Source organism: Sitodiplosis mosellana, unplaced genomic scaffold (assembly GCF_009176505.1).
Source record: "Sitodiplosis mosellana isolate CC-2019 unplaced genomic scaffold, AAFC_SMos_1.0 Smas_scaffold_6226, whole genome shotgun sequence".
Lineage (NCBI taxonomy): Eukaryota > Metazoa > Arthropoda > Insecta > Diptera > Cecidomyiidae > Sitodiplosis > Sitodiplosis mosellana.
The window spans coordinates 4541818-4567365 of record NW_022601467.1 but is presented as its reverse complement, the minus strand read 5'-3'; the positions used below and the strand labels follow the sequence as shown (position 1 = coordinate 4567365).

At 36.1% G+C, this 25548-nt stretch overlaps 5 protein-coding genes across 30 annotated transcripts in view; 3 read left to right on the top strand and 2 right to left on the bottom strand.

The window, feature by feature from the left end:
- LOC129579183 (uncharacterized) overlaps nt 1–4807 on the top strand; it is an 8157-nt gene extending 3350 nt beyond the window's left edge. For 12 of the 26 annotated variants that reach the window (XM_055468929.1, XM_055468934.1, XM_055468931.1 and 9 more), the window contains 10 exons: nt 1–528; nt 614–729; nt 802–975; nt 1222–1354; nt 1494–1560; nt 2139–2453; nt 2542–3412; nt 3505–3730; nt 3820–4068; nt 4138–4807. The exon at nt 1–528 is cut by the window's left edge. In XM_055468929.1, coding sequence (XP_055324904.1) covers nt 1–528; nt 614–729; nt 802–975; nt 1222–1354; nt 1494–1560; nt 2139–2453; nt 2542–3412; nt 3505–3730; nt 3820–4068; nt 4138–4383 — 2925 coding nt within the window. In that variant the 3' untranslated portion in view covers nt 4384–4807. The remainder of the gene's footprint in view (nt 529–613; nt 730–801; nt 976–1221; nt 1355–1493; nt 1561–2138; nt 2454–2541; nt 3413–3504; nt 3731–3819; nt 4069–4137) is intronic. The other 14 variants (XM_055468933.1, XM_055468941.1, XM_055468952.1 and 11 more) reach the window with 2 other exon arrangements.
- A 700-nt stretch (nt 4808–5507) lies between these two features.
- Nucleotides 5508–11198, top strand: LOC129579189 (coiled-coil domain-containing protein 6). The gene is made up of 5 exons (XM_055468964.1): nt 5508–6012; nt 7985–8119; nt 8277–8367; nt 8457–9299; nt 9398–11198. The coding sequence occupies exons 2-5, from the start codon at nt 8004–8006 to the stop codon at nt 9641–9643; spliced, it is 1296 nt and encodes a 431-aa protein (XP_055324939.1). The 5' UTR covers nt 5508–6012; nt 7985–8003; the 3' UTR covers nt 9644–11198.
- A 718-nt stretch (nt 11199–11916) lies between these two features.
- Nucleotides 11917–19810, top strand: LOC129579186 (ceramide phosphoethanolamine synthase-like). Its single transcript, XM_055468961.1, has 5 exons — nt 11917–13089; nt 17202–17547; nt 17669–17826; nt 17910–18076; nt 18178–19810. Exons 1-5 carry the CDS (start codon nt 12603–12605, stop codon nt 18595–18597), a joined length of 1578 nt encoding a protein of 525 aa, XP_055324936.1. The 5' UTR covers nt 11917–12602; the 3' UTR covers nt 18598–19810.
- Nucleotides 15122–17076, bottom strand: LOC129579188 (myosin light chain kinase A-like). Its single transcript, XM_055468963.1, has 3 exons — nt 16601–17076; nt 16385–16536; nt 15122–16202 (listed from the first exon to the last, which is right to left on the bottom strand). The coding sequence occupies exons 1-3, from the start codon at nt 16815–16817 to the stop codon at nt 15186–15188; spliced, it is 1386 nt and encodes a 461-aa protein (XP_055324938.1). The 5' UTR covers nt 16818–17076; the 3' UTR covers nt 15122–15185.
- Nucleotides 19811–22480: 2670 nt separating the features above from the next.
- Nucleotides 22481–23905, bottom strand: LOC129579195 (putative ankyrin repeat protein RF_0381). Its single transcript, XM_055468977.1, has 5 exons — nt 23517–23905; nt 23188–23449; nt 22891–23130; nt 22702–22809; nt 22481–22643 (listed from the first exon to the last, which is right to left on the bottom strand). The coding sequence occupies exons 2-5, from the start codon at nt 23255–23257 to the stop codon at nt 22495–22497; spliced, it is 567 nt and encodes a 188-aa protein (XP_055324952.1). The 5' UTR covers nt 23258–23449; nt 23517–23905; the 3' UTR covers nt 22481–22494.
- Between the last annotated feature and the right edge of the window lie 1643 nt (nt 23906–25548).

The window sequence follows — 25548 nt, the reverse complement described above, 5'->3', positions numbered from 1 at the left end:
CAACAACAACAACAACAACAACAACAACAACAACAACAACAACAACAGCAGCAGCAGCAGCAGCAGCAGCAACTTCTCCAACAGCAGCAACAGCAAAATCAACACCAACAACAACAACATGTGATTGAAAAAGAGGTTCAGAGGGAGAGCGCCAGAATGTTGATAGTTTTAGAAAATGGCGAGCAACGTCTCATCACATTCACGCTGCCGAAGGAAAGTTGCACGGTCCAAGAGTTGCTTGAGCAAATTGGCGTCCCATTCGAACCGGATACAAATATTCACTGTGTGGCGCAGCCTGGTCTCAACATCGACTATTTGGTGACGGTTGGTGTGAATCTGACGGAAACGCCAACGGAAATTATCACAGCCGCCGAAAATTCCATACAAATGAAACAGCATGAGCAGCAAATCTATCAAAATCAACCGCAAACAATGCAGATTTTACAAAATCATGCACAACAGTCGCCGGCACAGAAACTCCTTCAAAAGGTTTCAGTTCAACAACAGGCATTGCAACAACTTCAAAAGGTTCAACCTCAACTCGTGTCTCATTCTTTGTCCAAGTGGCTGTTACAAACAATCAAAACAATATTAATTTAAACTATGTTTTTAGAAGCAGAATAATGTGACCATCACGAAGACAACGGTTCCACCAAAGTATGTTTTGGGAATGTTTGCCTTATGCGCTGCCTGCGGATACACAAGCCAGAATCATGCACAATGCCAACGGTTAGTTTAGAAAAAAAAAAGGAAATTTTTCTATGGATTTGTTGTATATTAACGCTCGTTATCCACTCGCAGATGCTTCCGAGTTTTCACCGAAGAACCGAAAAAGATTCCAATGACAAACACACCAACGGTAACTCAGCAAAAGCCCAAAACGACAGCGGCTGCAATGAAAACGCTGGCTTTGATTGAGAAGCAGAAAAGTTTGGAACAAATCCAGAAGAAATTCCAACTTTCCGAAAGTTTGAAGTAAGTGCTCGTAAATTTATTCGTTTTTAATTCGGCGATGTAAGGGAATTTCGAATCGCATTGTCCGGGTGCAATAAGGGAAAGAAATCGTTATTGCAGTCACATACCGATGCAATAGAATACATCTGCAGAGCATTGTGTCGGTTATCCTCCAATATTTCAGTACTTTTATTTTGACTCGGATTCTCAATCGAATGCTCATTTTTAACCATGTTAATGAAATGTCTTCATTGTTTCCATTCATAGGACGCCAATTCGTACGCGAATTCCGATACAGCGAGCAAATACCACCATAACAAAGAGATCGAAAAAGACCGAAGAGCCGGTTATTCTAACGTTAAGCAGTGACGAAGAAGATGATGAAAAATCCATTTCAAAGGTGAGTCTAGTATAGTACTTTCTGTTGAATATTCCGAAAAAAATTGCAAAATCCAACGACAATAGCAAAAAAAAAAAATTGAAAGATAATTTGCCATTCAACTAATCTGTTCTTAATCAATTTGTGTCATCTTCAATAGGAGAACGAACAGGGCGATAGGCTCTTGTCATTTGAGCCAATTTTAAAGGAGAACATTGAACCAAGCGGTAAGTCTGCAAATGAAATCAATTTTATTAAATTTTCAAAAAAAAAATTCAAAAATTCGTCAATTTTTAATGGATTTTCAAGGGAAAACATTTTTTTTTTAAATACAAAACGTGTGAACCCGACTTCACATGAATGGGCATGGTATACATTAGTTGTTGTGTAAGTGTCAAAATGCTTCTCCACCCAACTTCATGTCAAGCAACTAAAAACCCGATTGATTAACCTAAAAAAATTACTTCAGTCAGAAACACATTGAACAACAAAATTTCATTGTATATCGGGTGCTCTATCATCGTTTTAGAGTTTTTTTCTCGTTAGTTAGTGATTTTGAAATTAAACAAGTCAAAAATTTCTTGTGAAAAAGAATTGAAAATGTCATGTAAGTAAATGCGATGGGTTTGCCGGAACGTCGATTGGAAGCAGTTTCATTTCAATGGCGTCAAAAAAAATGAAACTAAAAAATGCGTATTATTTAGACCATAGTTGCCGGAAATTCTCTCAATTGAACGTGCTTGATTGAAAAAAGTCATTGTCAAAATGTTTGATGCGAATATTTGTTTGTCTGATTCGTTTTCAGATTTTGTGCGTGAAGATGTAATTGATCTTAAAGATACGAATGAAAAGTTGACAGGCCGAATCAAGGCGGAGCATATTTATTTGGGAACATATAAATATGAGCCGACTGAAGATTTGGTATTTACGTGCAAGGGTTTACGTTTGATGGCGCCACATTGCCAGCATCCAAAGGAAAAAGTGATTTTGAACATTCAAAAATCGGAAATCGCCAAAGTCGTCTGCAATTTTGCACAGAAATCCGTGCTTGTCATTTATGTGTTGAACACCTGCGGCAAATACATTCGCGAAGAGCTGGGAATGTCTTCGGAAACTGAAGGTAAATGAAAAATTCGACATGTTTCTTAATCGTGCTGCTCTAACAAGTCGTATGCTTGTTTTTCTTCATCTTCATTTGAATTGAATAGGTGTTTACTTCAGCCCTATGTCATCGACAGTCGGCGAAAAGCGGATAATGATTGAAGGTGAAGTGAGCGAAACGGCCAAATCTGTGATAAAATCCATGTTCTCATCGAACATATTGGAGGAAATTTCCATAAGTGATACGTCAATCATAAAAACTCAAATTAAGAATGCGGTCAATTCGGTGGGATCGAGCAGTGATGGTGCGCTCAAGGCGGAAAGTAGCGATGGCGTGTGTAATATTCTAATCTATCCGCCGACCGGCAAAGGTGGCATACCAATCAATACAAAAGACTTTATTTGCTTGGGCATTGATCAGTATTTGAACGATGTTATCATCGATTTCTACCTAAAATATGTTCATATGGAAGTGCTGACCGAAGAACAGCGCAACAAAACCCACATCTTTAGTACATTCTTCTACAATACATTAACTAATACGAAATTACTGGGGCAAACGAAAGATGTCAAGTTGACACCCGCTCAGAAGCGGCATGAACGTGTTAAAAACTGGACAAAAAATGTCAATATTTTCGAGAAGGATTTTATCATCGTTCCAATCAATCAACAGTCGCATTGGTATTTGGCCATCATCTGCTTCCCATCGCTACGGGGACCGGTCACAATAGCTGGCAATCAAGCGGTTAAGTTGACGCCGATCGTTAAGAAAAAGACAACGGCCGAGCGAAAAGAATCGGTCGCCCTACAAATCGGCAATACAACCATCACTCCGGTTTCAAAGAAGGAATTGGACTCGATTTGCCTCGATGAGGAAAGTGAACGTGATGAGGCCGAGGGTGATGACAGCGAAATGGAGAGTGACGATAGCGATAGTGAAACAATCGAACCACAGCCAGCCACTCAAGCCATTAAACAGTGAGCAATTTTTACCACTTCCTTCCGTTGATATCAATTTTATTAGATAATTGATTCTCCTTTTCTCTCTCTCTCTCTCTCTCTCGCTGCAGTCCATGCATTTTGATATTTGATTCGCTGGCGGGTGCATCCCGAACCCGAGTCGTGGCCACTCTTCGCGACTATTTAACGTGTGAATACAGGGCAAAAGTAAAAGGTGGCAGCGATCACGATTTTACGCGATTTAACATTCAGGGTCATCAGATTAAAGTTCCTCAACAAACGAATTTCACCGATTGCGGTCTCTATGTGCTGCAATACGTCGAATCATTTTTCACGGTACGTTCATCTCCACCTTTTTCCAATCGACTGAACTTCATTCAGCAGTTCATGACATTTGACAATAATATTGATTCTCATACACACAGGATCCAATTAAAAACTATCGCCTGCCCATTAAGCAACTAATCAACTGGTTCGACACACTCGTTGTGACCAAGAAGCGTGAAGACATAGTGAATTTAATCAAAAAGAAAATGGTGGAATATAATCGAAATGTTACGTTGCCCGAAATTCAACTGCCAACTGAGGATGGCAAACTGCTTGAATTGCCCGACTTCACTGAAGAGCACGGCGAATTCGAGGAGGAAGAAGAAATGGACAACGAAATTCCAGAGGTAAATTTCTGGCGAGATTTGCAATCATTTTGGTGGACGATAGCTTAAAATTTGTGCTCTTTCCATTAGCAGGAAACTCCACAGCAGCAGCAGCAGGCGCAGCCTCAGCAGCAGGCTCAGCCTCAGCCTGAGCCTCAGCCTGAGCCTCAGCCGCAACAACCACCACCACCACCACCACCACCGTCACAACAGCAGCAACAAATCGTTGCCGAAAAGGCACTAGGGAAACCAGTCCAAAAGAAGCGAATATTCGTGAAAAAAGCGGCGAATGTCAATGACAATGGTGAAGCAACAACAAAAAAGCGACGGACGTAAAACCTGATGACACAGCGAAACGTTTCGTTAGATATCCTAAGATAAAAATTTAATTTATTTTCTATGGAAAAGAAAACAATGATTCATTTTTTGCGGATGATTTTTTTGTGATCATCTTGCTTGTAGTAATTTAAGTTTCCACTGAACTTAATCATTTGTTATGGAATTCAATGCGGAAGGAAATTGTAAAGTGAACAAACAAAAGAAAAAAAACCATGGAATATTGTTTTGAAATTCAAATTGAAATAGCTTTGGTTAGCATGAACAACGCTATCCTTCCACATTTTTGTTGACAATTCGAAAGACAGAGACGAAATGAAAAGGGGAGGAGCAGAAAAAAACGAGCAATTTGTCTCACATATAATCGAGTACATGTTTTGAATTTAAAAATATCAATCAATAAATTAGTTACTTTTACAGAAAAGACAATGTGATTTTGTAGTTGATTTTTTTCACAGCCGCCGGTTTTATTACAGCTTCAGACTGATTATGTTGATAAGAAAATTTCGCAGAAGCAACCGCCTCTTCCACCAATTATTTAACGGCCTACAAGTAATTCAAATTAAATAAAGTGGTAATCGGAGATTCGAACCACAAAAAAACACCATGGAATTGTAATCATGTCATGAACATGGCACAAATACTCGCGACCAAATTTGCTGTTCCTTTCTAATGTGTCGCTATCGCTAAATGATGCCTGTGGTCGAAGCGAGATAAGAAATGCAAACAATGTTCATGTCATGAACAATGCTTGCACATAACCTCAAAACCGATGTAAACCCATGTAACGCAATCTCAATCACATGAGATGAACGTTTCGTGTGAAGTGCGTTTTGAAACGCATATCATGTCAACCGAATTGGAAAAGAAATCCTCAAATTGACACGAAAAATTCAACAATTCCACGATAATTATTCATTTGTATTGATCGATTTGACCCATTCGATCTAATGAATGAATAGGAAATCGTGTAAATGTTTCGATTGAATGCAACGCACGCCATCCGTACTGGTTGGTGCGATGATAATGCATATATTATTATTATATATATATATATATATATATATATATACATGAACAATACACACAGATCAAGAGTGTTGACTGTGTGCCGCTCTACGCGTGTATTCCGATTGACGTTTATTGCCGCATTGCTTTTCACAACCGTCACATTGGCATTACACACTCTCTCTGTGCATATTTCTATATTTTCATGTTTGTCTGTCTGAAGAAAGGAAAAAAAAAGTTTTTTCTTCTCGCTTCTCTCCCTTCGGTTGGTGTATCACACACAGTTAATACTGCTTCTTCTTCCAATGTGTTACTCGATTTCATTTGTTCTTTCTCAGTAGAAATTCCAAAAGTGCATATGGCGTCCCATTAAACTACCTGTTCCGCTGACATCATTTCATTTCGGGTGAAAAATATATTCTCGGTTCTTTATTAAATTTGTGCACGAAAAATACGTAGACACCACAGTGCAGTAAAAACATTTGACAATTTTTTTTGGTGCGAACAAACACAATTTCAAAGCAATTCAGTGGCAATTTTGTGGTTGGAAAATCGGTTTATTCTGACACTCGATTTTTTTTTATTTGAAAGTTCAGCTCTTGTCTCTGCTGGTTTTTTAAGGTGAGTACAATTAAAATAATGAAAAAAAAATTAAATAAAACAGACATGAACATTTTCTTGGGAACAATCCAACATACATGATGGTGTATTATTTTTGTTCGATATTAATGGTAATTTAATCGTTGCAATCGCGCAAGCAAAAGGGAGAAAAGTAATCATTTTCACGTTCGCTGCCAAAATTACAATTAAAAAGACGATACGATCGATTGTCAATAGTGAGTGCGTATTTGAGTTGATTATTTGATTTTTTCGCATATTCCAGTGTTGATACGATCAAAATAACATGGTTGATGTAATTTTCAATTATTACATGCAAATCGACATAACGTTTCCAAATCACATCCATCCATTGGTGTTGTGTTGTGTCGTCGTGCATTTTGAAATGCACCATTTTGGCTGCAAATAAACAGTCGGAAAAAAAATCATTTCATCCTTTTTTCTTTGATATATACATGTTAAGTCAGTGGACACAATCGATTCCATTTTTAGATCTCCAAAGCTGTTTTCGTTTCTTTTTGTTCAAATGCTTGTCTCTATCACATTTATACGAAGAAGTTACATGAAACAAGACACACAAAAAGAAACCTTCTGCTTTCGATAGATTTGAACGCAGTGTAAATATGCATGTAAATGTTAAATACATACAGCGTTTTGGGTACATACACAGATTCCAAAAATAAATTTGTTAAGTGTAAGAAAGAAAAGAAACACATGAAAAAAAACAACAAAGTCCCAATTGATTTAAGTGAGATGAAACAGCCTAGCAAAAAAAGTGTCATCGAGCCAAAGGGAATGTGTGGGCATGGTGCCAAGTATATATGTTGTTTTTGTTGTTGTTGTTTTGATGCTGATATTTCGTTTTTGTGAATGCGATAAATTGTGCGCGCCGCTTTATCTCCCATTGCACACAATTCACATTGATTCGGCCCATCGACCGATTCCATTTACAATGCAATTAATTCGTTCGATATGTTCATATTATCCTCGTACGTAGTGCACCTGCCCTAAACTACCAACTGTCATCGACTCAGACACGACGCAGATCCTTTTTTTTCTTTCTTGCCGATGTGTCTTCATTTGTGTGTTTCGTCGCCAAAGTGTAATTTAAGCTATTGCAACAGAAGATTAGTAACGTGAATACATGGCAAAACGAATACGATGTACTTTCATTTTCACATTTTGCTTGATGGCGACATGGACACGGAGGAAGACAAAATGAAAAGAAAAATCGACGACACAAATCGCATATACCCATTGGTACGACCTCATCTTGGTATTGCAATTGCAATACGACGCTCACGGTGTCGGTCAACACATTTGTGACTCAATTTGCGTTGTGCGTCTTTCAAAAAAAAAAGGTTTCTTCTTCTTCTTACCTAATTTTATTTTTACCCTGATTTGATAGCAAAATCACGAAAATATCATTTCAATCACTTGCAGTTGACCATTTAATCTCTATTCTCAAACATACACAGTAACAGAGAAAGAATGAAATAAATTTATTTCAAAATACGAGGAGCCGAATTGTGTATAATAGAAAAAGTGTGTTTTTGTGGACTGTTTACCAAGTTTTCCTTTTGTTGACTTAATTAACAATCTGAAGTATTGTAATCATTGATAATATTTACTAATATTTGCCTCACTGATTGTTACATATCAAATGCGAATGACCCGAGTCGTTATTGTTATTACTGCTGCTGCTGCTGCTGCTTTTTTCATTATTCAGCCATCGTCGCCGTCGCCGACGTCGTTGTTGTTGTCGAATAAGCACCCAGAATTAAGTTGATCGTATCAACTAAGCAAGCAGCTTTGTCGTTCGCGCGCGTACATACAATACAACATCAGAATAAATAATTTCCATATGCGCTATTATACCGATTATATATTGCTAGTGTTTTGATCATTTGTTTCGTTTCGCTGTTATTTTCACTCTCTTTGTTTTTTTTTTCTTCTTCTTCTTCGTTGTTGACAGTTTCAGCCAAGCAATCGCAATGGATAGCCCATGTGAATCGGAGAGCTCGTTGGATGGTGGGGTTATGTTACCGCCAAGTCCTGTATCACGCGAACAATTACAAAAACGCATCGAAAGTCTTACTCAACAGAATAGGTGAGTGTGAGGTCAATGTCGCGCGACCGATCGTCCAACCAACCGACCAACCGACCGACAAACAAATCTATTAAATTAACGAAATAATTGTGATGTAATCGCGTGTGTGTATAAAAAATATTCCCTTTTTTTTTCAAAATGATTCTCGTTCACACAGAGTACTTAAGGTAGAATTGGAGACGTATAAAATACGCGTCAAAGTATTGCAAGAGGAGAATCGATCACTTCGACAGGCTTCAGTGATCATTGTAAGAAACCTATTATTATTTGTGCTTAAAATAGCGCGATCTTTTGTTTTTGACCTTTCAATATTGTGTGTTTGTTGTCTGTTTTGTAGCAAGCAAAAGCCGAACAAGAGGAGGAGTACATTTCGAATACACTGCTGAAGAAGATTACAGCACTGAAAAAGGAAAAAGAAACATTGGCCCATCATTATGAGACTGAGGAAGAATGTTTGACCAATGATTTGTCCCGGAAATTGGATCAGTTGCGTCAGGAGAAATGCAAATTGGAACAGACGCTGGAACAGGAGCAAGAATGTTTGGTCAATAAATTGATGCGTAAAATAGAAAAACTCGAGGCCGAAACATCAGCCAAACAATCGAATTTGGAGCAATTGCGCCGCGAAATGGTCGAATTAGAAAATACATTAGAACAAGAACAGGAGGCTCTGGTGAATAAACTGTGGAAGCGAATGGATAAATTGGAAACGGAAAAACGATCTCTGCAAATTAAATTGGATGAACCGGTTTCCGATCCGACAACATTCAAAGACATCAACAACGGTGACACCGCCACCAATCTCAGTTCACACATTCAACACTTGCGATCGGAAGTGTTGCGGCTGCGCAGCAATTTGATGGCCGCTCAAAAGGAGACCAATCAAAAGATGCAGCAATTTGCCCAAGAAGAGAAAACAATTCGCGAAGAAAATCTACGCTTACAACAAAAACTACAGGCCGAAGTGGAGCGACGCGAACGATTGTGTCGACACCTATCCGAATCCGAATCCTCATTAGAAATGGACGAAGAGCGCTTCTACAATGAAAACTTTAATTTGGCAAATCATCGACAGCGCACAATCAGTAGCCCGGTACCAAATAGCCCATCGTCAAGTAGTCGTCCATTGAGCCCTGGCAGTGCGGCCACTGGACGTTGTTATGCTTGTGGTCAACTATTGGTGATTTTTTTTTTTTTTAATTTTCATGGAATTTCCAACTCAGTTCCACATCAAAAAAGATTGATTGATTGACCGACATTTTCTCATTTTCATTTCAGGGCCGACGGACAAGCGAGCGTTTCATTAAACCAGCTGTGCCAACCACATCACTTTGCCTGAACACATCAGCACCGAATGTGATGTCGTCCATGTCATCGGGTAGCAGCTCAAATCCAGTGAATATATGCTCACACAATGTTACACTGCCAGCAAATATTAGCAATTCGAGTATGCCATTCGGTTCGACTAATGCGTTGACACAACCAGCGTCTCCAATGGACACATCGGCTTACAACAAAGACTAAATGGAAGAAAAACAACAATAACAACACGACTACGAAATCAATTTCGATTCACAACTTAACTAAAATATGAAGATTTAAAATATAAAGAAAAAAATCTACTTAAGTAAGCAGCTATTTCGCAGGGAGAAACAAACACATAAACAATAAAGTAATAAGCACACACACACACATTATACATTACATACACTTAAAGAAATGCATACGCAAAAAAATGAAAGAAATAACGAAAAAGAATGATAAACAAATTGTGCTGAGTGGCCTCTGTTTGAAATGAATTTGAAATTCCAATCGTTCAACAGATTTCTTTGTCTGCCGGTGTTTGAATTGTTCATAGAAAACGTTGACCACTCGTTGGACATGTAGTAGTACAGATGAAACAAAGGGAAATTTGGAAAATGAAATACATTAAACTAAAGAAATGAAAAATTCTACTAAACGGTGATTTAAAACTATTAAAAATGAATGTTGATTTAATCAAGATCCATTTAAAAAAAAAACACACACATTTTCTAAAAATAAGAAAACTCAATTTTAGTTTATGTACATACATGCAAAGTATGAGAAAACAATTGAAAGAAAAAAACTACTACAAAGAAATCGCAAGAAAAAGAACTTCAAACAAATATTCTCGAATTTTGAATTTACTCTAAACGTTAATCGGATCAGCTATTGTAATTAAATTTACAAGTATATGAATTATATGCGCAACACACTGCCTCGACGATGCAATCGAAGCCCTACGAATGGGTGCGCGAACGAAGTGAGAAGGAGATAAAAAGAAAGCACTTGTCGATGATTCTGATGAAAATGTGTGCGATGTGAAGCACGAAAACGGCATTTTCATCAAACAACAGACAATTCGATTGAAATCCTCGATGAAACGAACCCTTCGTCAGAATGAGAAGGAGTCCAAAGCAATAATTTGCGCATCTTTTTTTTTCCATATAATGGAAAAAAATGAAAATTCAATTCATATTTTAATGGGTGTCCAGGTCCACACATTTGGTGGCTGTTTTTTTCCTCTCGGAAGAAAAATAATTATAGACGAAATGAAATTGCTTGGCTTTTTTCCGCTTTTCTTTGTTTTTCTTTTTGTTACACGTATAAAAACAATTATATTCGGAAAATGAAGATAAAAAAACAAGAACAACAACAAAAACACAAGATTATCAAATTATTTTTAAATCAATTTATTCTATTGTAATTGCATGTTAAAAGACATTTAACATTTATTGTATGGTTTTTTGTTGTTCTGAAAGCGCCTCAATCCACTCATTTCCCCGTCGATCAACAACTGAATTGATCAAAACACATTTTCAGCCATTGACTGAAATCGCTTTTTTTTCTTTTTTTCCGTCACATTTTTAAGCTATATTATTCAAATCTATCGGCAATGATTGATATAAATCAACGGCGACATAAAAAAAAACAAATACACGAAAGGAACACACACACACACATAAACACACACCATTACCATTATGTTGAAAAAAAGAATAAACATAAAAAAAATAGCAAAAAATCGGAAATAAAGTGCACGTTCACATTATAATAACAATGTGCATTTTATGTTTATTACACAAATTTCTTGCCTCACCCCTTCCCTCCATTATTTTGTCTTCCCCTCTCCCGACGTAGGTACCAAACACACATTGTATTATGTTGGTGAATGTTGTCAATCTTCATCATGTTGACAAATGGATAAACATGATGCCCAAAATATTCATGTGACCTACTTTCATTAGCCCACATTCCATGTTGATGAAATTCGGAATAAATTCATTTGAATCACACACACATTGCAAACATTTCAAATCGCATCTAAAAAGGTAACAGTACAACGACGAAAAAAATCTTTACCTATATTCCGTTTTGAATAACTTGATTGACTGAATGAGGGTCAAGAACAAATTCTAGATTGCGTGAATGTTCTTCATGCCTACAGAATGAATGTATGAATTCAATCAAAACAAAAATATATCGTTCACAGTTGCATTCAATTCGGAATAGAATCCAATTTGTAGAGTAAATGAGGTGAATATTCCAATTAAATAGTCAAAATTGCGGTAAATAAAGCATTTAAAGATCAACAGAATACGTCAACAGAACGACGTTCAATTTAAAATTACCGCTCTGCGTGATTTTGGTTGGAATCTCACTAGAGATAGTGGTTTCCAACACATTGAACGTGTGTCCGTTGGTTGACGTTTCGTTGCGTTGCCATCTCTAAAAGAGCGAAGCCTGTACAATTTTCGCTCCGAATTGACTGTGTGATGGTTTGTTCCTAAAAGACTGACATTACAATCAACACAACGTGCATGTATAACGGTAAATGGAGCAACGCTGACGTGTACGATGCGAGTGTATGTGCGTGCATACGTGTATGTCTCTCTCTCTCTATCTTCTATTTGATTAGCCCAGTGCGGTGTGCTGCGGTTGAAGCACCACCACTGTTTGAATGTACGTGCATGTGCCTAGCTCATTCGATGCATATGTTTTTCACTTGACGTTTGATCAATGAGCAATGTAGTAATTAGTCTTGAATTCGTACGATTAAGTAACGCACAACACATTTCTTCTGGTCTCTCTCGTTTTGCACATACACATTTTTTTACACCAGCCTTCGTACACAGTTGTTGTTTTCTTTCTCCGAATGTACGAAAAGTGAAATTGAGTGGTGTGAACAATTTGGTTGATGCAGACTTGTGTGGGACATTCAGTTGGAAAGCCAAAACAATCAAATCTCTGTTGAAACAAATTTCCAATACGATAGACAAGATAGGAGCGCAAAAAAAAATCCATTTGCATTCATTCAGCATAGTAATAACATGCGTTCATGTGCATGTTAATTCATGAATTTGAATGAAACTTGGTCGTTTGAAGTGTAGCCAAGAGAGTGCGAGAGCGAGAAAAGTTGAATTGAAATAAAACCCAACAGTTTCGCGTTTATTTTAACAAAATGGGCAGTGATACGTTGAATGTGCTAAATTGGACCGAAAACGATGTCGCACAGTATTTAAAACGAGAGCAAATTAGTGACACAAAATTTTTGCAATGTATACACGACGAACGTGTTGACGGCAAAAGTTTGTTAGCGCTAAGCGAACGAGATATTCGTGATTTAAAATTGAAATACTCGAATTTGCGATTGGGCGATCTTAAGCATTTTTGGATTGCTGTGCGACAACTACAGAAAGAGAATCAAACGAATTTAGTGAATTTAGGATTAGTTGAACCGACACCACCGCCACCGCCAGCATTTGGTGGATATGTGAGTCAACATCAGCAGCAACCCCATAGTCATGGCCATCATCACCATCATCATTTCTCATGTTGTTCGGATATCAGCGGTTTCCATGACATGGAACGAATATCACCGCCGCTATCCATCGACGGACGTGCCACCAGTATTAAACCAGAAATATTTAAAACTATGATTAGTTTAGGTGAGTCATATAATATATTGTGTGTTTTTGTTTCCATGTCGACCCGAAACATGCATCCAAGTTGATGTTGAAGCGACGGCCAAAACACTTGGACATCGCACTGTAAACGCAAAACCACCCAAACCGATTAAATAGCGATTAAAGAAGAAAACAAAAGCCATAAAACTGCCAACCATTATGACTGACATGTGTTTTCAAGAGTTGCTAAGCTCGAGATTAATTACTGACAACAATTCAATTTCAAGTGGTAAACGACACGGTTTTATTTTTCACAACAACAATCATCGATGAAGAAAAAAAAATGCCGAGAAAAACATCAAAGCGAACAAAAAAATGTGTTTCTTGTGCCAATTGTATCAGTTCAAAGGTTTGAAATGTTGATGACGATGTTTGGCTCTATAATCAATTCTGTTGTATGATCAACACCTCTTTTGTGTTCGAGATTTATTGCGATTCACGTGAAAAATTGATGTGAATTGTTGTCGCAACGACGAAATTGTCGAATATGAAGTAATGAAATATTATATAAACAATTGATTTGACAATATCTCTGATAGTTTTCACATGTTTCATGCCGATGTAAAGTAACCGAGAAAGAAGAAGAAGAAAATGTCCCCAATTCGATTGACTAATATGAAAATCCACAAATGTGTTGCAACAGTTCCGCTTCGTCATCAGTTTTATCGTTTAAATGTCGATTTGTATTTGCTGGATTTATCAATGTGAACACTAATCGACTCTTTCTCTGGTGCGAGAGAGAGAGGGAGAAAATAAAAGACGGAAAAAAGTGCGCGTCGACAAATAGTCGCCCATAAAATTGCGTACCTCGTTCTGTTGTTTACCGTTTGCATACACTATATATCTAGTACACAAGCATACATCGGCGCACACGCCACCGCTCACACAAAGCAATTTGTGCAAATGCAAAATTTAAATTTAGTTTTATTGCTGCATTGGCAAAATAGTAGGAAAAAAAAGATGAATAAGAAAAAAACAACAACTATAACGATGATGAGGTAAATAAAATGCTGTGTTTCACTTGATGTGATTCGAGTTTTAAGCGGTTTATAGGGAGAGTTTGTTGTGTTTATTGTAAATATTTTGCGATCGATTGCATTTACGCACTTCATTTGAAATTCATGATAATGCGGTATCGCAAAATCAAACCATGGACAAATATGTCACATGAATAATTATCTTGAAAAACGTATGTGCATGCATTGACACACGGTAAGCACACACATATGCCCCATGCTTCTGTACCACCTCTATCTATCGATCGACCGAGAGCCAAATGCGCACACGTTTTCATTCCGCAAGCGGGAACAAAAAAAATTGTTTATATAAATAAATTGCGATAATCGTGAACACAACCAAATCATGAGTAAACACTTAAAATTTCACACACCGAGCACGACATCTACAGCTAGAGAAGTGCTATTTAGAAATTTGAATTATCATTTGAAGCATTCATTCCACTTATGAACGCTGATTTGGGTATAGTTAAATTTCATGACTGCGATAGGTGAAACACAATTGATGCATGCATTTGATAGTGAGTGAGAGACAGAAAGATGAGAATGTCGAATGACGACAAAGAATGAATCTGTAAAGTGGCAGAGATTCAAAACGATTTAACGAAAAACAGCTGATTCACCAACACAATTCACGGCATTGACACAACGTCAAACGTTACTCAGTTCGTATGCGTGCTATATTCAATATATATCATTATCCCACACAAAAGTTACGCGCGAAATATCAAATCGGAAACGAGTTTGTATATCTGTTGTTACTTTGGTAACGAAAATGTTTTCTAGGTTAATGTCAATGACTTCGAGATACAAATACTGAAAAGAGAATATTAAGCAAAAACGTGCTCAATCTCTATGACGATTCGATTTGTTTTGATGCATTTCAAGTTAAATGAGCTTATTCGTTATCGGTCTTTCTTTTTTTTAATTGAACCATTTGAAATTGATTGACATTATTACGAGGCAAATGTTGATTAAAATCTACAAACGACTGTTGGTTTTGTTAAATATAGAAAAAAAATCAACGCTTTTATTTATAATCTAAATGATAAACTGAACAAATCATTTATTGGTGGGGTTTTCAATGGTTTGAATGGCTTGTCGAACGATTGGGTTCTCTTTTGATAGCCAGTTTCTTTTCTCAAGCAGTGTCTTTGCCGATGGCCGTTCGGTGGCTTTGACTTGCAATGTTTCGCGAATGATGTTCTGAGCATCTTCTGTCACGTCGTTCCAAACGCTTTCCGTTCGATTAATAAGATGGTTTCCACGAGAGTCTTTAACACTCGGGTGGAGACCAGTGAGGCAGTTGTACAAAATGACGCCGATGCTCCAGATATCGACTTTGTTCGTATACTGTGTGCCTTGTCGCACTTCCGGCGCCAAATAGTGTACAGTGCCACACTGCGTTTTGAGCACGGAGTCGAAAGTGGTGCACTTACTGAGGCCAAAATCAGCCACTTTGACCAGAGTATATTTGTCGGCGGTGGACAGTAAAATATTCTCCGGTTTGAGATCACGATGAGTCACTTTTTGTTCGTGCAAGTGTGCAACACCACAGCAAATTTGATAGAATATAAATTTGCTGAAGTTTTCCGAAAAGTGACCACAGCCTCTGATTCGAGTGAACAGATCGCCTCCCTCCATGTAATCGATGAGAATTGCCACGGAATCGGTGTACGATTTAACTTTATGCAAATGCAAAATGCACGGGTGATTCAGTTTCTTCAGTATGTCTACCTCTCTCATCATTGTGCTGATGCTCTTTTCATTTTCGTTGCGTGTGATTTTCAGTGCATAGAATTTGCACGTTCGTCGATTTTGAACAAAATTCACCACACCACATGCTCCCCTGCCCAGCTCCTTGCCAATGTGATAATCAGCATTTATGTCTGCCGGCAGATCATTTGGTACCAATTGAAACGATTGGAATTCGAAACAGATCGTCGGGCATCTTTCGATTAATATTTGATCATTGTGCGCAAGAATTCGTCGTTTGATCTTTTCATCAATTCGCTCGACAGTCCTTTCATTCGTATCGCTAATTTTCTGCCGTACATATGTTCCATTCATCGAGGAATCCTGTCAAAGCACAAAGTTTACAAATTAAACAATAGAAAACACCAAACAATAGAACGAAGAATGTGAAGAGACACAAAGAGTGAAAGAAAACAAATATGGAAGATCGATCGTTTGCAAATAGTGCAAAACAAACAACAAAAATTGCAAAAAAAGAGAGCAAATCATTTCCACCTGGTTCTTACCTCAATAAAAATTGGGCACAACGCATTGTTCACATCCGTTTTTACGATGGAAAAGTGAATGCCGGAAATTTCGTTTATTTTGCTTTCGTGAATGTAATCCGAAACGCTACAATCGCCTTTTCGTCCAAACGTTGTTCTTTCTTTCACCAAATCTATGCGCAATACAAACGAAATTGTAGTCACAGTTTCGATGCAAATTAAAGTTAGTCTGCTTACCCAAAATAAATATTTGCTCCGAAGCTTTGTTTCGTACAACTTGTCTCGTCGTGCCATACCGTCTTCTCATGATCTTGGAAATGGTTATTCGTCCGAATGGTTCAGATTTTGTTTCGATTTGACCACTTGAACCAATCGATGGATCGGTGCTCAATTGCGAGTCAGGACCTTCAGTATTTGCTTGACTCAAATCCGTCATTTCATCGTCGTCGCACATTTTTATTGTCGTTCTTTTTCCTCGAATTATTTTCGATAACAATCCGTTTACACTATCAAATTAAACAAAAAATAAACATAACTTTACATCGACAACACGGACATCGAATACTTCCAAATCAAATGGATTGATTCAAACAAACGAATTTTGACATTTGAACGATGTGCGGTGTACGAAACAATAAAAACACAATACTCGCTTTGACGTTTGGTGAAAGGGAATATCCAAGATGTCTGCTGCGGCGAATGTAGAAAGGCGGGAATTTGGAAGAGAGCGAGTTCAATGCAATGAGATCATGTTTTGTGGTCGAAAATGACTTTCGATTCAAATTTACATCTTTTTTTCAACCAATTTTTCTATTTTTTTTTTCGTTTCTTCTTAAAGGTTATGCATTTTTGGTGACATGGATAACAGCATTTGTGATGGTGGTTGTACACGAGCGTGTACCAGATATGAAGCGTTATCCCCCATTGCCGGATATTTTCTTGGATAATGTGCCGCATATCCCATGGGCATTTCATATGTGCGAAATAACGGGAACATCGTTGTTCTTCATTTGGACGTGCGTTTTGATCGTGCACAAGCATCGTTTCGTGCTATTGCGTCGTTTCTTTGCATTGAGCGGAACGGTGTTTTTGTTGCGATGCGTTACAATGTTGATAACGTCATTGAGCGTGCCAGGAACACATTTGCAATGCCGACCCGATGACTATGTTGTCGACGATTCCAAGTATGTGCTGAACTCACGAGAGAGATCTTTTTCTTAATTGAATTGTAGCACACACGCGACCTTCTCTCAATCAATCATTCATTTATTTCTTCTTTTGTTGTTGTCGTTTTTTCATTTTTAGTTTGCCGATTGGTGAGTCGATACTTTTGCGCGTATCACGAGCGTATACAATTTGGAGTGGACTTGGCATGTCAATACAGGGTGTTCGCACATGTGGTGATTATATGTTTAGCGGTCACACCGTTGCACTAACCATATTAAACTTCTTCATTACAGAATGTAAGTGTCCACAAAAGAAAAAGAGAAATTGAAAATATGAAACACGCAAAATATCGTGAATGTAATGCATGTTTTTCCCACAGATACACCGCGTCATCTGTACTTTTTGCATACGATGACCTGGCTACTCAATATGTTTGGTATATTCTTCATTTTGGCCGCACATGAGCATTACTCCATTGATGTGTTTGTTGCATTTTATATCACCTCAAGATTGTTCTTATACTATCACACACTGGCTAATAATCAGGTACGTTGTTCTCGCCACCCTAATTGCACGCCATTGTGCCGGCAAATGAAAATGACACCACCTATGGTTCTAAGCGGATTTTCCATTATTTTACTCAATAGGCATTAACATCACATGATTCAACACGCACACGAATATGGTTTCCAATGTTTAGCTATTTTGAAAGCTCCGTTGATGGCATTATACCGAATGAGTACAGTTCATTGGAGGATATATGCTCGGATCTCTATGGCTGCATTGGCAGTGCACGTGATAATTGCATGTTAACAGCGCGCCGATTTTGGCTGGTCAATCAACAGATCGTATCACCGGAATTTTCCAAGAAGATTTTCCAGTTCACCACCTTCAGCAAAGATGAATCGTCCGAATTGGTGGCAAACAGTAATAGTTCAGCACAAACGCAATCCAATACGACACCGGCCGAGAATGGTAGCAATGATGTGAAATCAAACAACGATTCCGCTTCCAACAATCTCAACAACACAAACATTAAATCGCAACAGACCAAAAAACATGTTTAACTTTCACGCTATTTTGCGACACATACATTTTTTTTATCGTTGAAATAAGTAGCATAACTGAAGAACAAACAAGAAAAATATCTATACAAAAACAACCAACAAAACAAACAAACAAACAAATGGCTATGATGTATGGTTATACATATATGGAGAGACACAAAACTTCATAGATATTTTTACATTTACACAAATAAAAAATAAAACAATACTATTTCTTATCTATGAACTTAAGAACTCTATGAAAACGTTGTCGATTTAAGAACAAAGAGATACAATTTATAAGGATGCAAGAAACACATGCAAACCAAAATTAACCCGATAATTGTCGAAAATCACATTCCAATGCACAATAGGAAATAAAATACCAAACGGTGATTTGCGAAAGTAAGAGACAGATTTGTGATCCAAGTGATCGAGAACAAAGGAAAAGAAATGGCGACATTCAATCGATTGATTAGCTTTTGTAAATTCACTTGATTTTGACACATTTTCATTGAATTTAGCATGAAACTTCGAATGAGTTTAGGATTTTATTTTCGAATTTTGTCCTTCATTTTAATGCAACAAATTTTGATAATGAAAACGAACAAACAAATCGAAAAATAAAAGGAATTCCCCGCAAAATGCATTAGTCAAGAGATTTAGGTAGATAATTTCCAAAAGAGAATAACAACAACAAGAGAAATGAAAAAAAAAGAATAACAACCATTTAACATTTATTTGCCTTTTCGTCTACAATTCCATATTAATTTATGTTAGTTTTTACGTATGTTAATGTTTTTTTTCTCTCGCATTCGCGCCGGATATTTGTGTGTCTTCCGCGATTGAAATCAGACCTCCCTGCAAACGTATTGTGTGAAATAATTTATTAAAAACAAAAGAAAAAAAATCAACACCTTAAAGTACTATGTGGACATAGCTCCTCGATCGTTCAAATGAACTTGATGTGCGATTCAGAATGCTTTGTTTCGTTTTTTTAATGTTGAAAAAAAATGTATTCAATTGAATACAAATGCCTTTAGAAAAATTTGGCTTTAGATTATTCAAAATTATTAAACAAATTCGCTTACCTCGAAATATGCGCGTTAAAAACAATTCTTATAAAGAAATTGAAGAAAATGTGAACAAAACGTTATTTATTTAGATGAAATAAAAATTAATTTATAATTTTCAATCGTTATTTTGGCTGAATAAAAAAGGACCAAGGAACATAGCTCATTTTTTTAAAATTCTATCTTTCGGAAGCACTGAAGAAAATCCTTATTGATATTCAAATTAATGCCTGATTATTAGGGAAAAAGAAGAAAAATAATAAGTTGTTAATGCTTTTCAAGGAAATTTTAATCATTCGTTGAGCCTTTTAGACAAACAAACAAAATCTATGAATAAATTGTTGACTATTTTATTATGATTTTATGAAAAAAAAGAAGAAAAAAAAGAAAAAGAAATATGATAAAATTCGAATGCGACATTTGCTACTTTTCGTTAGGGTTTTATTTAAGAAAAAGGTTACAATTAGTTGGTTAGGTGGATTACTTACCACTTGAAAAATTGAAATACAAAATGAAAATGTGTTTTTTTCTACAAAAATTCCAATGTTCAAACATTAGTTGATAAAATCAAATTTTATTTTACGACTCAGTCGAAATGAAAGCAATAATTTCCCAAAAAAATGCCCATCAGTCGCTTTTTGTATCAGTTTCAATCAAATTTTGAAGAACAAGAAGAGAGGAGTAAGCCACATAAAATTGAAAATGATGCAGAGAATTACATGAAAGTGTTCAATAAACTGAATACAAAAATGTGTAACAAAATCCCCGGAATCAATTTTCATAGAAATGTCCCAATATTTTCATAATTTTTGTTGAACAAAAATACAGAACAAACCACAGAAGAAATAAAGAGGAACCAAATACGATGTACCCAAATGAACATCAATAAATAAATGTGAACTATGAAAATTAAATTCGATTTTTTTTCATATCGCTTGTCATGTTTCCGTGGTTGTTGGACTCCATTTTTACTTTCAATATTTGAGTTATACATAAATTGCCGTAACAACAAGAAGACAGCCAATGACATCTCTAAACCAACAACATTGAATCCTCGAATATTTTGAGTAACTTTTTTCAGCCCTGTGCAGCTTGAGTTGATGAATATAATCAACTTTACAGCGACACTAGCAGCTTCTCTGCACACACACACACACATCATGTGGACCGAGAGTTCGAAAATCACAGCATTTTGACAAATGCATCGAGTAACCATTGTAAAATTTGGTTAGCGTCTTGTAACGGCTCACAGGGAAGCTGTTAGAGTCGCCGCAAATTCTTCACAAAAAATCTCAAACGATGACCGTCAACGGTGATGATTTGCTGTGAGTCCACTTTCAAAACGAGATTTCTGTTATTTGTTAGAGCAAGGTCGCTTTCTTCGTATACAAATACATGGTAAAGATTTGATGTAAGACGCCAAGATTCCTCTACGCGTGGAATGCTCGAAGCTGTCATCGTACACATATTAAACACGAACATTGTCGTTTACACAATCACACTCACACAAATGAACGCATCAATAGTGCCCGCTTGATACATGTACGATGAGTGTTTTGAGTGTCCCTCGCCTAGAGGGCTGCGTGTTGTTTTTCTCCGTTTATTAAGCGATCTTGGTTAGAGCAACAATAGTTCAGTTGAAGATGAATGAAATGTTACAAAGTTTGGAAAAAAAATGATGAATATTTTTATTGATTTATTGAATTATACCTTCTGACAATAAAGTACCCGGAACTCATCATTTTAGCCGCTTCAGGTATAGGTATCGTGTAAAGTATTTTTTTCCTGAGTTGGTACAACCTTAAAAAACATCTCAGCCAAATTTGAGCTCAATATGTCAAGTAGTGTAGTTGTGGCAAAGGTATAAGTGATACCTCCAAAGGTACCAATGGAAATAATTTTCCATGAATCAAATGTTTTTTCGAATGGAGAATGGTTTCAAAAAATTGTAGATAAATTGTAGAATTCAAATCAATTGTCTGTTTTCAAATATGTCTGCCCGTTCGTTCGATATCGAGACGAGTCATGAAAATTGGTCCAATGTTCGATTTGGGGCCAAGATTTGAGTATTACCGATTTTGGACCAATTTTCATAACTCGTCCCGATATCGAACGAACGGGCAGACATATTTGAAAACAGACAATTGATTTGAATTCTACAATTTATCTACAATTTTTTGAAACCATTCTCCATTCGAAAAAACATTTGATTCATGGAAAATTCGTTTTTTAACCAAGATTTGAGTATCCCCATTTTGGAGCGGTTTTTCGATAGCCGATTACTCAAAAAAATTGTTCCTACATAAAAGAAGTAAATACACTACATTAAACTACATAAAATCTACAATTGAAATCGCCCTACCCGAAGACATTTCGGCGAATTTGCCAAAATTTGAATATTCATCTTTTTTTTGAGCTTCTGTATGTTTCAATTGAAATCGTGAAGAGAATAAAAACAACCAATGCCTTCATCTTGTCTAGTTCGTAACAAAATCTTACTGTGCCCACAATATAGAAGTACGCTAATTTATATGAATTTTTTTTTTGATAATTCTTCAATGTTTATAAAAAACAAAACGTGCTGCATCCATGCTTTCTAAGTTAGTCAGCACAAAAACATAATTGAGACGTGTTATGAACGTTTCAACAATAATGTAACTTTAATCGGTGTAACTCGCATTATATCGTTCAGAAATGCGGCTTTAGGATATTTGTTTTCAAAATAACTTGAAATTGTAATTAAAACGCACAACACCTGTTTGATTGGCACACCTGTTTGAAATCGTATACAACTTTATTACAACGCAAGTAAATTTGCTCATATTTTCGATGGCAATATTTTGATTTATTCTAAATAATTTAATGTGGATTGTCCGCATCCCATGAATTTTTGTAGCTCTTCAAATACCTTAATGCCATCAAGCAGCCAATTCATTAAGCCAATATCGGCGATCGCACCGTTTTGAATTAGTAATTTTATCATACCCATATTACCTGTAACAGTATACAATTTAATTTGGCTCTGTTGAAGAAACAATTATTCCTAGCTTACCATTTTTGAAATTTTTAATGGCTAAAGTAAGCGGTGTGGTCCCATTGTTTGTTTCCATATTAACTTTTGCGCCGTTTTCAAGCAGCATTTGAGCAATTATTTCATTTCCTATTTACATTAAATAAAAAATATTTTTCAAATTTTGTTAAATTCCGCATTTTACTTTGCTACAAATCACACTATTATTACCTTTATTTGCAGCCACATGGAGTGGGGAATATCCTTGGTCGTTTCTGGCATTAACATCGGCACCTTTGCGTATTAAATATTTAAACAAGAATTTGAAAAAATACTCCATATTGAACCGAGAAGGGTCAGTTGTCTCAATAGCGAAATGTAACAACGTTCTTCCATTCAGATAGTATGGGTGGTTGATATCGGCTCCATTTGCAAAAAGTAAGTCCAATATTTTTTCGTTTTTCCTATACCCTGCAATTTGAATTTAGTACTTTTGCTTAAAATTATAATTTTGCTTTCAAAACTTACGGCGATGAAAAGCACATGCAAGCATTAATTCGATGTCAGCATCAATATTTGCACCATTTTTAATAAGCATTGTTAAAATTTCCACGTAATGTACATTATCACGACCTGATTTCGAATAAAAAATATTAAATCATATTCACGATAAATCTATGTAAATTACCTGAACAGATGGACCTATGAATAAAAGAATCCCCGGAATAATCTTTCGAATTGAGATCTATTCCATTATCAATGAGCAGCTGGACCATTTCAATTGAATCACCTTAATAAATAGAAAATAAGTTCTGAAATATAACTTCAACTATTACGTTATTATAAGACTGTATTACTTTGAACAGCTTCCTCGAGAAGTTTGAAATCTTTTTCGGAATTAGTCCTTACACCATTCGCAAATAGAGATTTGGCCAACGTAACGTTTCCTGTATAAATTCATATTAATAATTTTGATTTCGTTTTCAGAAATCAAGTCATATGGTGAACAAACCTTTTTTAACAGCTGTAAAAAGTATAGACTCGTTGAACGTACTTCTCTCTGTGGCACTAAATAAATTTCAAAATTGATTTTCATGTATTTGTAAAAAAAATTCAGTTTTGGTACGATTTAGTTTTAACTAAAAAATCATTTCTCGAATACTTTATCGATAATTGAAATTAAAGTGTCCAATTCTTTATAAAGAACTATCGATACTTACGATTTTCCTTCAGAATCATTGTTATTTGCAGCATATACTGCGATGATAAATACCAAAAATGCAATGAATAATTTCATTTTTTTCATAAAATGAAAACAATATGAACAAACAATATATCTGAAAGAAACTTATAATCGTTTGGTTTGCTCTTAAGCAAAAGTATTACTAAAATGATCAGAACCAAAATGTCCAAGAAAAATGTAAAGAATAACAATTCTTTTGTAACACACTCGCTTTTTAGATTCTTTCCTTCCTTTGTAGTCATAGAACAATATACACATGACCACGTTACACTTTTTTTTGTAATGATTCTCTTTTTGAAAGACACATTCAATCCTCTGAATATATTTTCTCGTTGTGCATAAAGGTAGAAACGTCATTTTTCTAGGTAAAATTTTCAAATATATGCTTTTGTTCACAGTGTGTGTTGGAACGAGACACATATATGATTGATCTTTTTTTTTTATCGCTATAATAGGATTATATGACTTTGTTCTGATTATTTAAACCGAATATAGAGTGAAATTATTTTCAAGTAAAATAGTTTTTTTTTTAATTAGTCGACTTTCCATTCTAAATAGATGTATTCGGTGCAACACAGTCATAAATGGCAATATGAGGCAAATTTGACAAAAACTATGTGCCATAAAACCATAACTAAGGTTGTTGGTATTATTGCTGCCTTTTGAATTAATTGCAAACATGTGGAAATATTTTGCGACTTCATGGGCATTGCTTAGCGGAGAGTCTAAATCTCAATTCAATCACTAATTAGCTTTCTTTTTCTGTAATATGTCGAATGTCGTCGTGTTCTGTTATTTTTTGAGCGCTGACGCATACTGAATATTTTAATGCCTAGCAAAAAAAATTCTGTAAAGAATATATATCTAAACATAGAGTCTTTGTTTTGTCAGTTAGTTTTATTTGTAAATAACCCGCTTCTCATTCAATAGTACATTATGCATCACTTTCTAGATTGATTCAAAAGTTGTTATTTTTTCTAATTCTAAATTTGTTTTTTTTTTCGGTTGTGTTTTTTTCTCGTTACACACAGGGATATGATAGGTTTGGTCATTTTTTTTAAGTTTCTTTCATAACAAAAAGTTTATGTACAGAGTTGGATGGTTGCCGTTGGCTAACATAACATCCGGTTGAAATGAGTGTGAGCACCGCTTTATCTGCATTAAAAACCGCTTTTTTATTATAGCTAAGGTCGTCTAAGGAAAATGTTAAACGGAGCCTTTTTCTTTTTAAAATATTTTTTTTGGCATTATAAGGCTGATTTGCCTTGGAACAGAATGGGAAAGAGAAAAAATTGTTGTCGTTGTCATTTAGATTTTGTAGAATATTTCTCTAACGGTGTCGCATGCTCACCGCATCTCATGATGCGCATGCGACACCCGCTATATGCAATTATGAAATGAATAAAGAATGACAGAATAAAGTTGATGCTGAAACTGAAACAAGCATTATTACTTGAGAGTGAGTATCCCTAACAAACCCACTACAATTTGAACGATGGCGGCTTTTGTGAAATCATCATAGCAATCAAGAAAAGATTACTAGCCGTAGTGCTCTGTTGGAAACAATCAAATTTCATTGATTTCGGTTCCATTCTACGTTCCAAGTCCAATGAGAGAATGCCAATGAAGTAGAGAGAAAGAGAGAG

Coding starts and splice junctions, on each gene's coding strand:
- LOC129579189 (XM_055468964.1), top strand. CDS start 8,004: ATGGATAGCCCATGTGAATCGGAGAGCTCGTTGGATGGTGGGGTTATG. Junction 8,120..8,276: donor AGTCTTACTCAACAGAATAG/GTGAGTGTGAGG, acceptor TCGTTCACACAG/AGTACTTAAGGTAGAATTGG. Junction 9,300..9,397: donor ATGCTTGTGGTCAACTATTG/GTGATTTTTTTT, acceptor TTTTCATTTCAG/GGCCGACGGACAAGCGAGCG.
- LOC129579186 (XM_055468961.1), top strand. CDS start 12,603: ATGGGCAGTGATACGTTGAATGTGCTAAATTGGACCGAAAACGATGTC. Junction 17,548..17,668: donor TATGTTGTCGACGATTCCAA/GTATGTGCTGAA, acceptor TTTCATTTTTAG/TTTGCCGATTGGTGAGTCGA. Junction 18,077..18,177: donor ACACACTGGCTAATAATCAG/GTACGTTGTTCT, acceptor TTTACTCAATAG/GCATTAACATCACATGATTC.
- LOC129579188 (XM_055468963.1), bottom strand. CDS start 16,817: ATGTGCGACGACGATGAAATGACGGATTTGAGTCAAGCAAATACTGAA. Junction 16,537..16,600: donor GGAGCAAATATTTATTTTGG/GTAAGCAGACTA, acceptor TATTGCGCATAG/ATTTGGTGAAAGAAAGAACA. Junction 16,203..16,384: donor TGTGCCCAATTTTTATTGAG/GTAAGAACCAGG, acceptor GTGCTTTGACAG/GATTCCTCGATGAATGGAAC.
- LOC129579195 (XM_055468977.1), bottom strand. CDS start 23,257: ATGCTTATTAAAAATGGTGCAAATATTGATGCTGACATCGAATTAATG. Junction 23,131..23,187: donor TGCATGTGCTTTTCATCGCC/GTAAGTTTTGAA, acceptor TTCAAATTGCAG/GGTATAGGAAAAACGAAAAA. Junction 22,644..22,701: donor CATTAAAAATTTCAAAAATG/GTAAGCTAGGAA, acceptor ATACTGTTACAG/GTAATATGGGTATGATAAAA.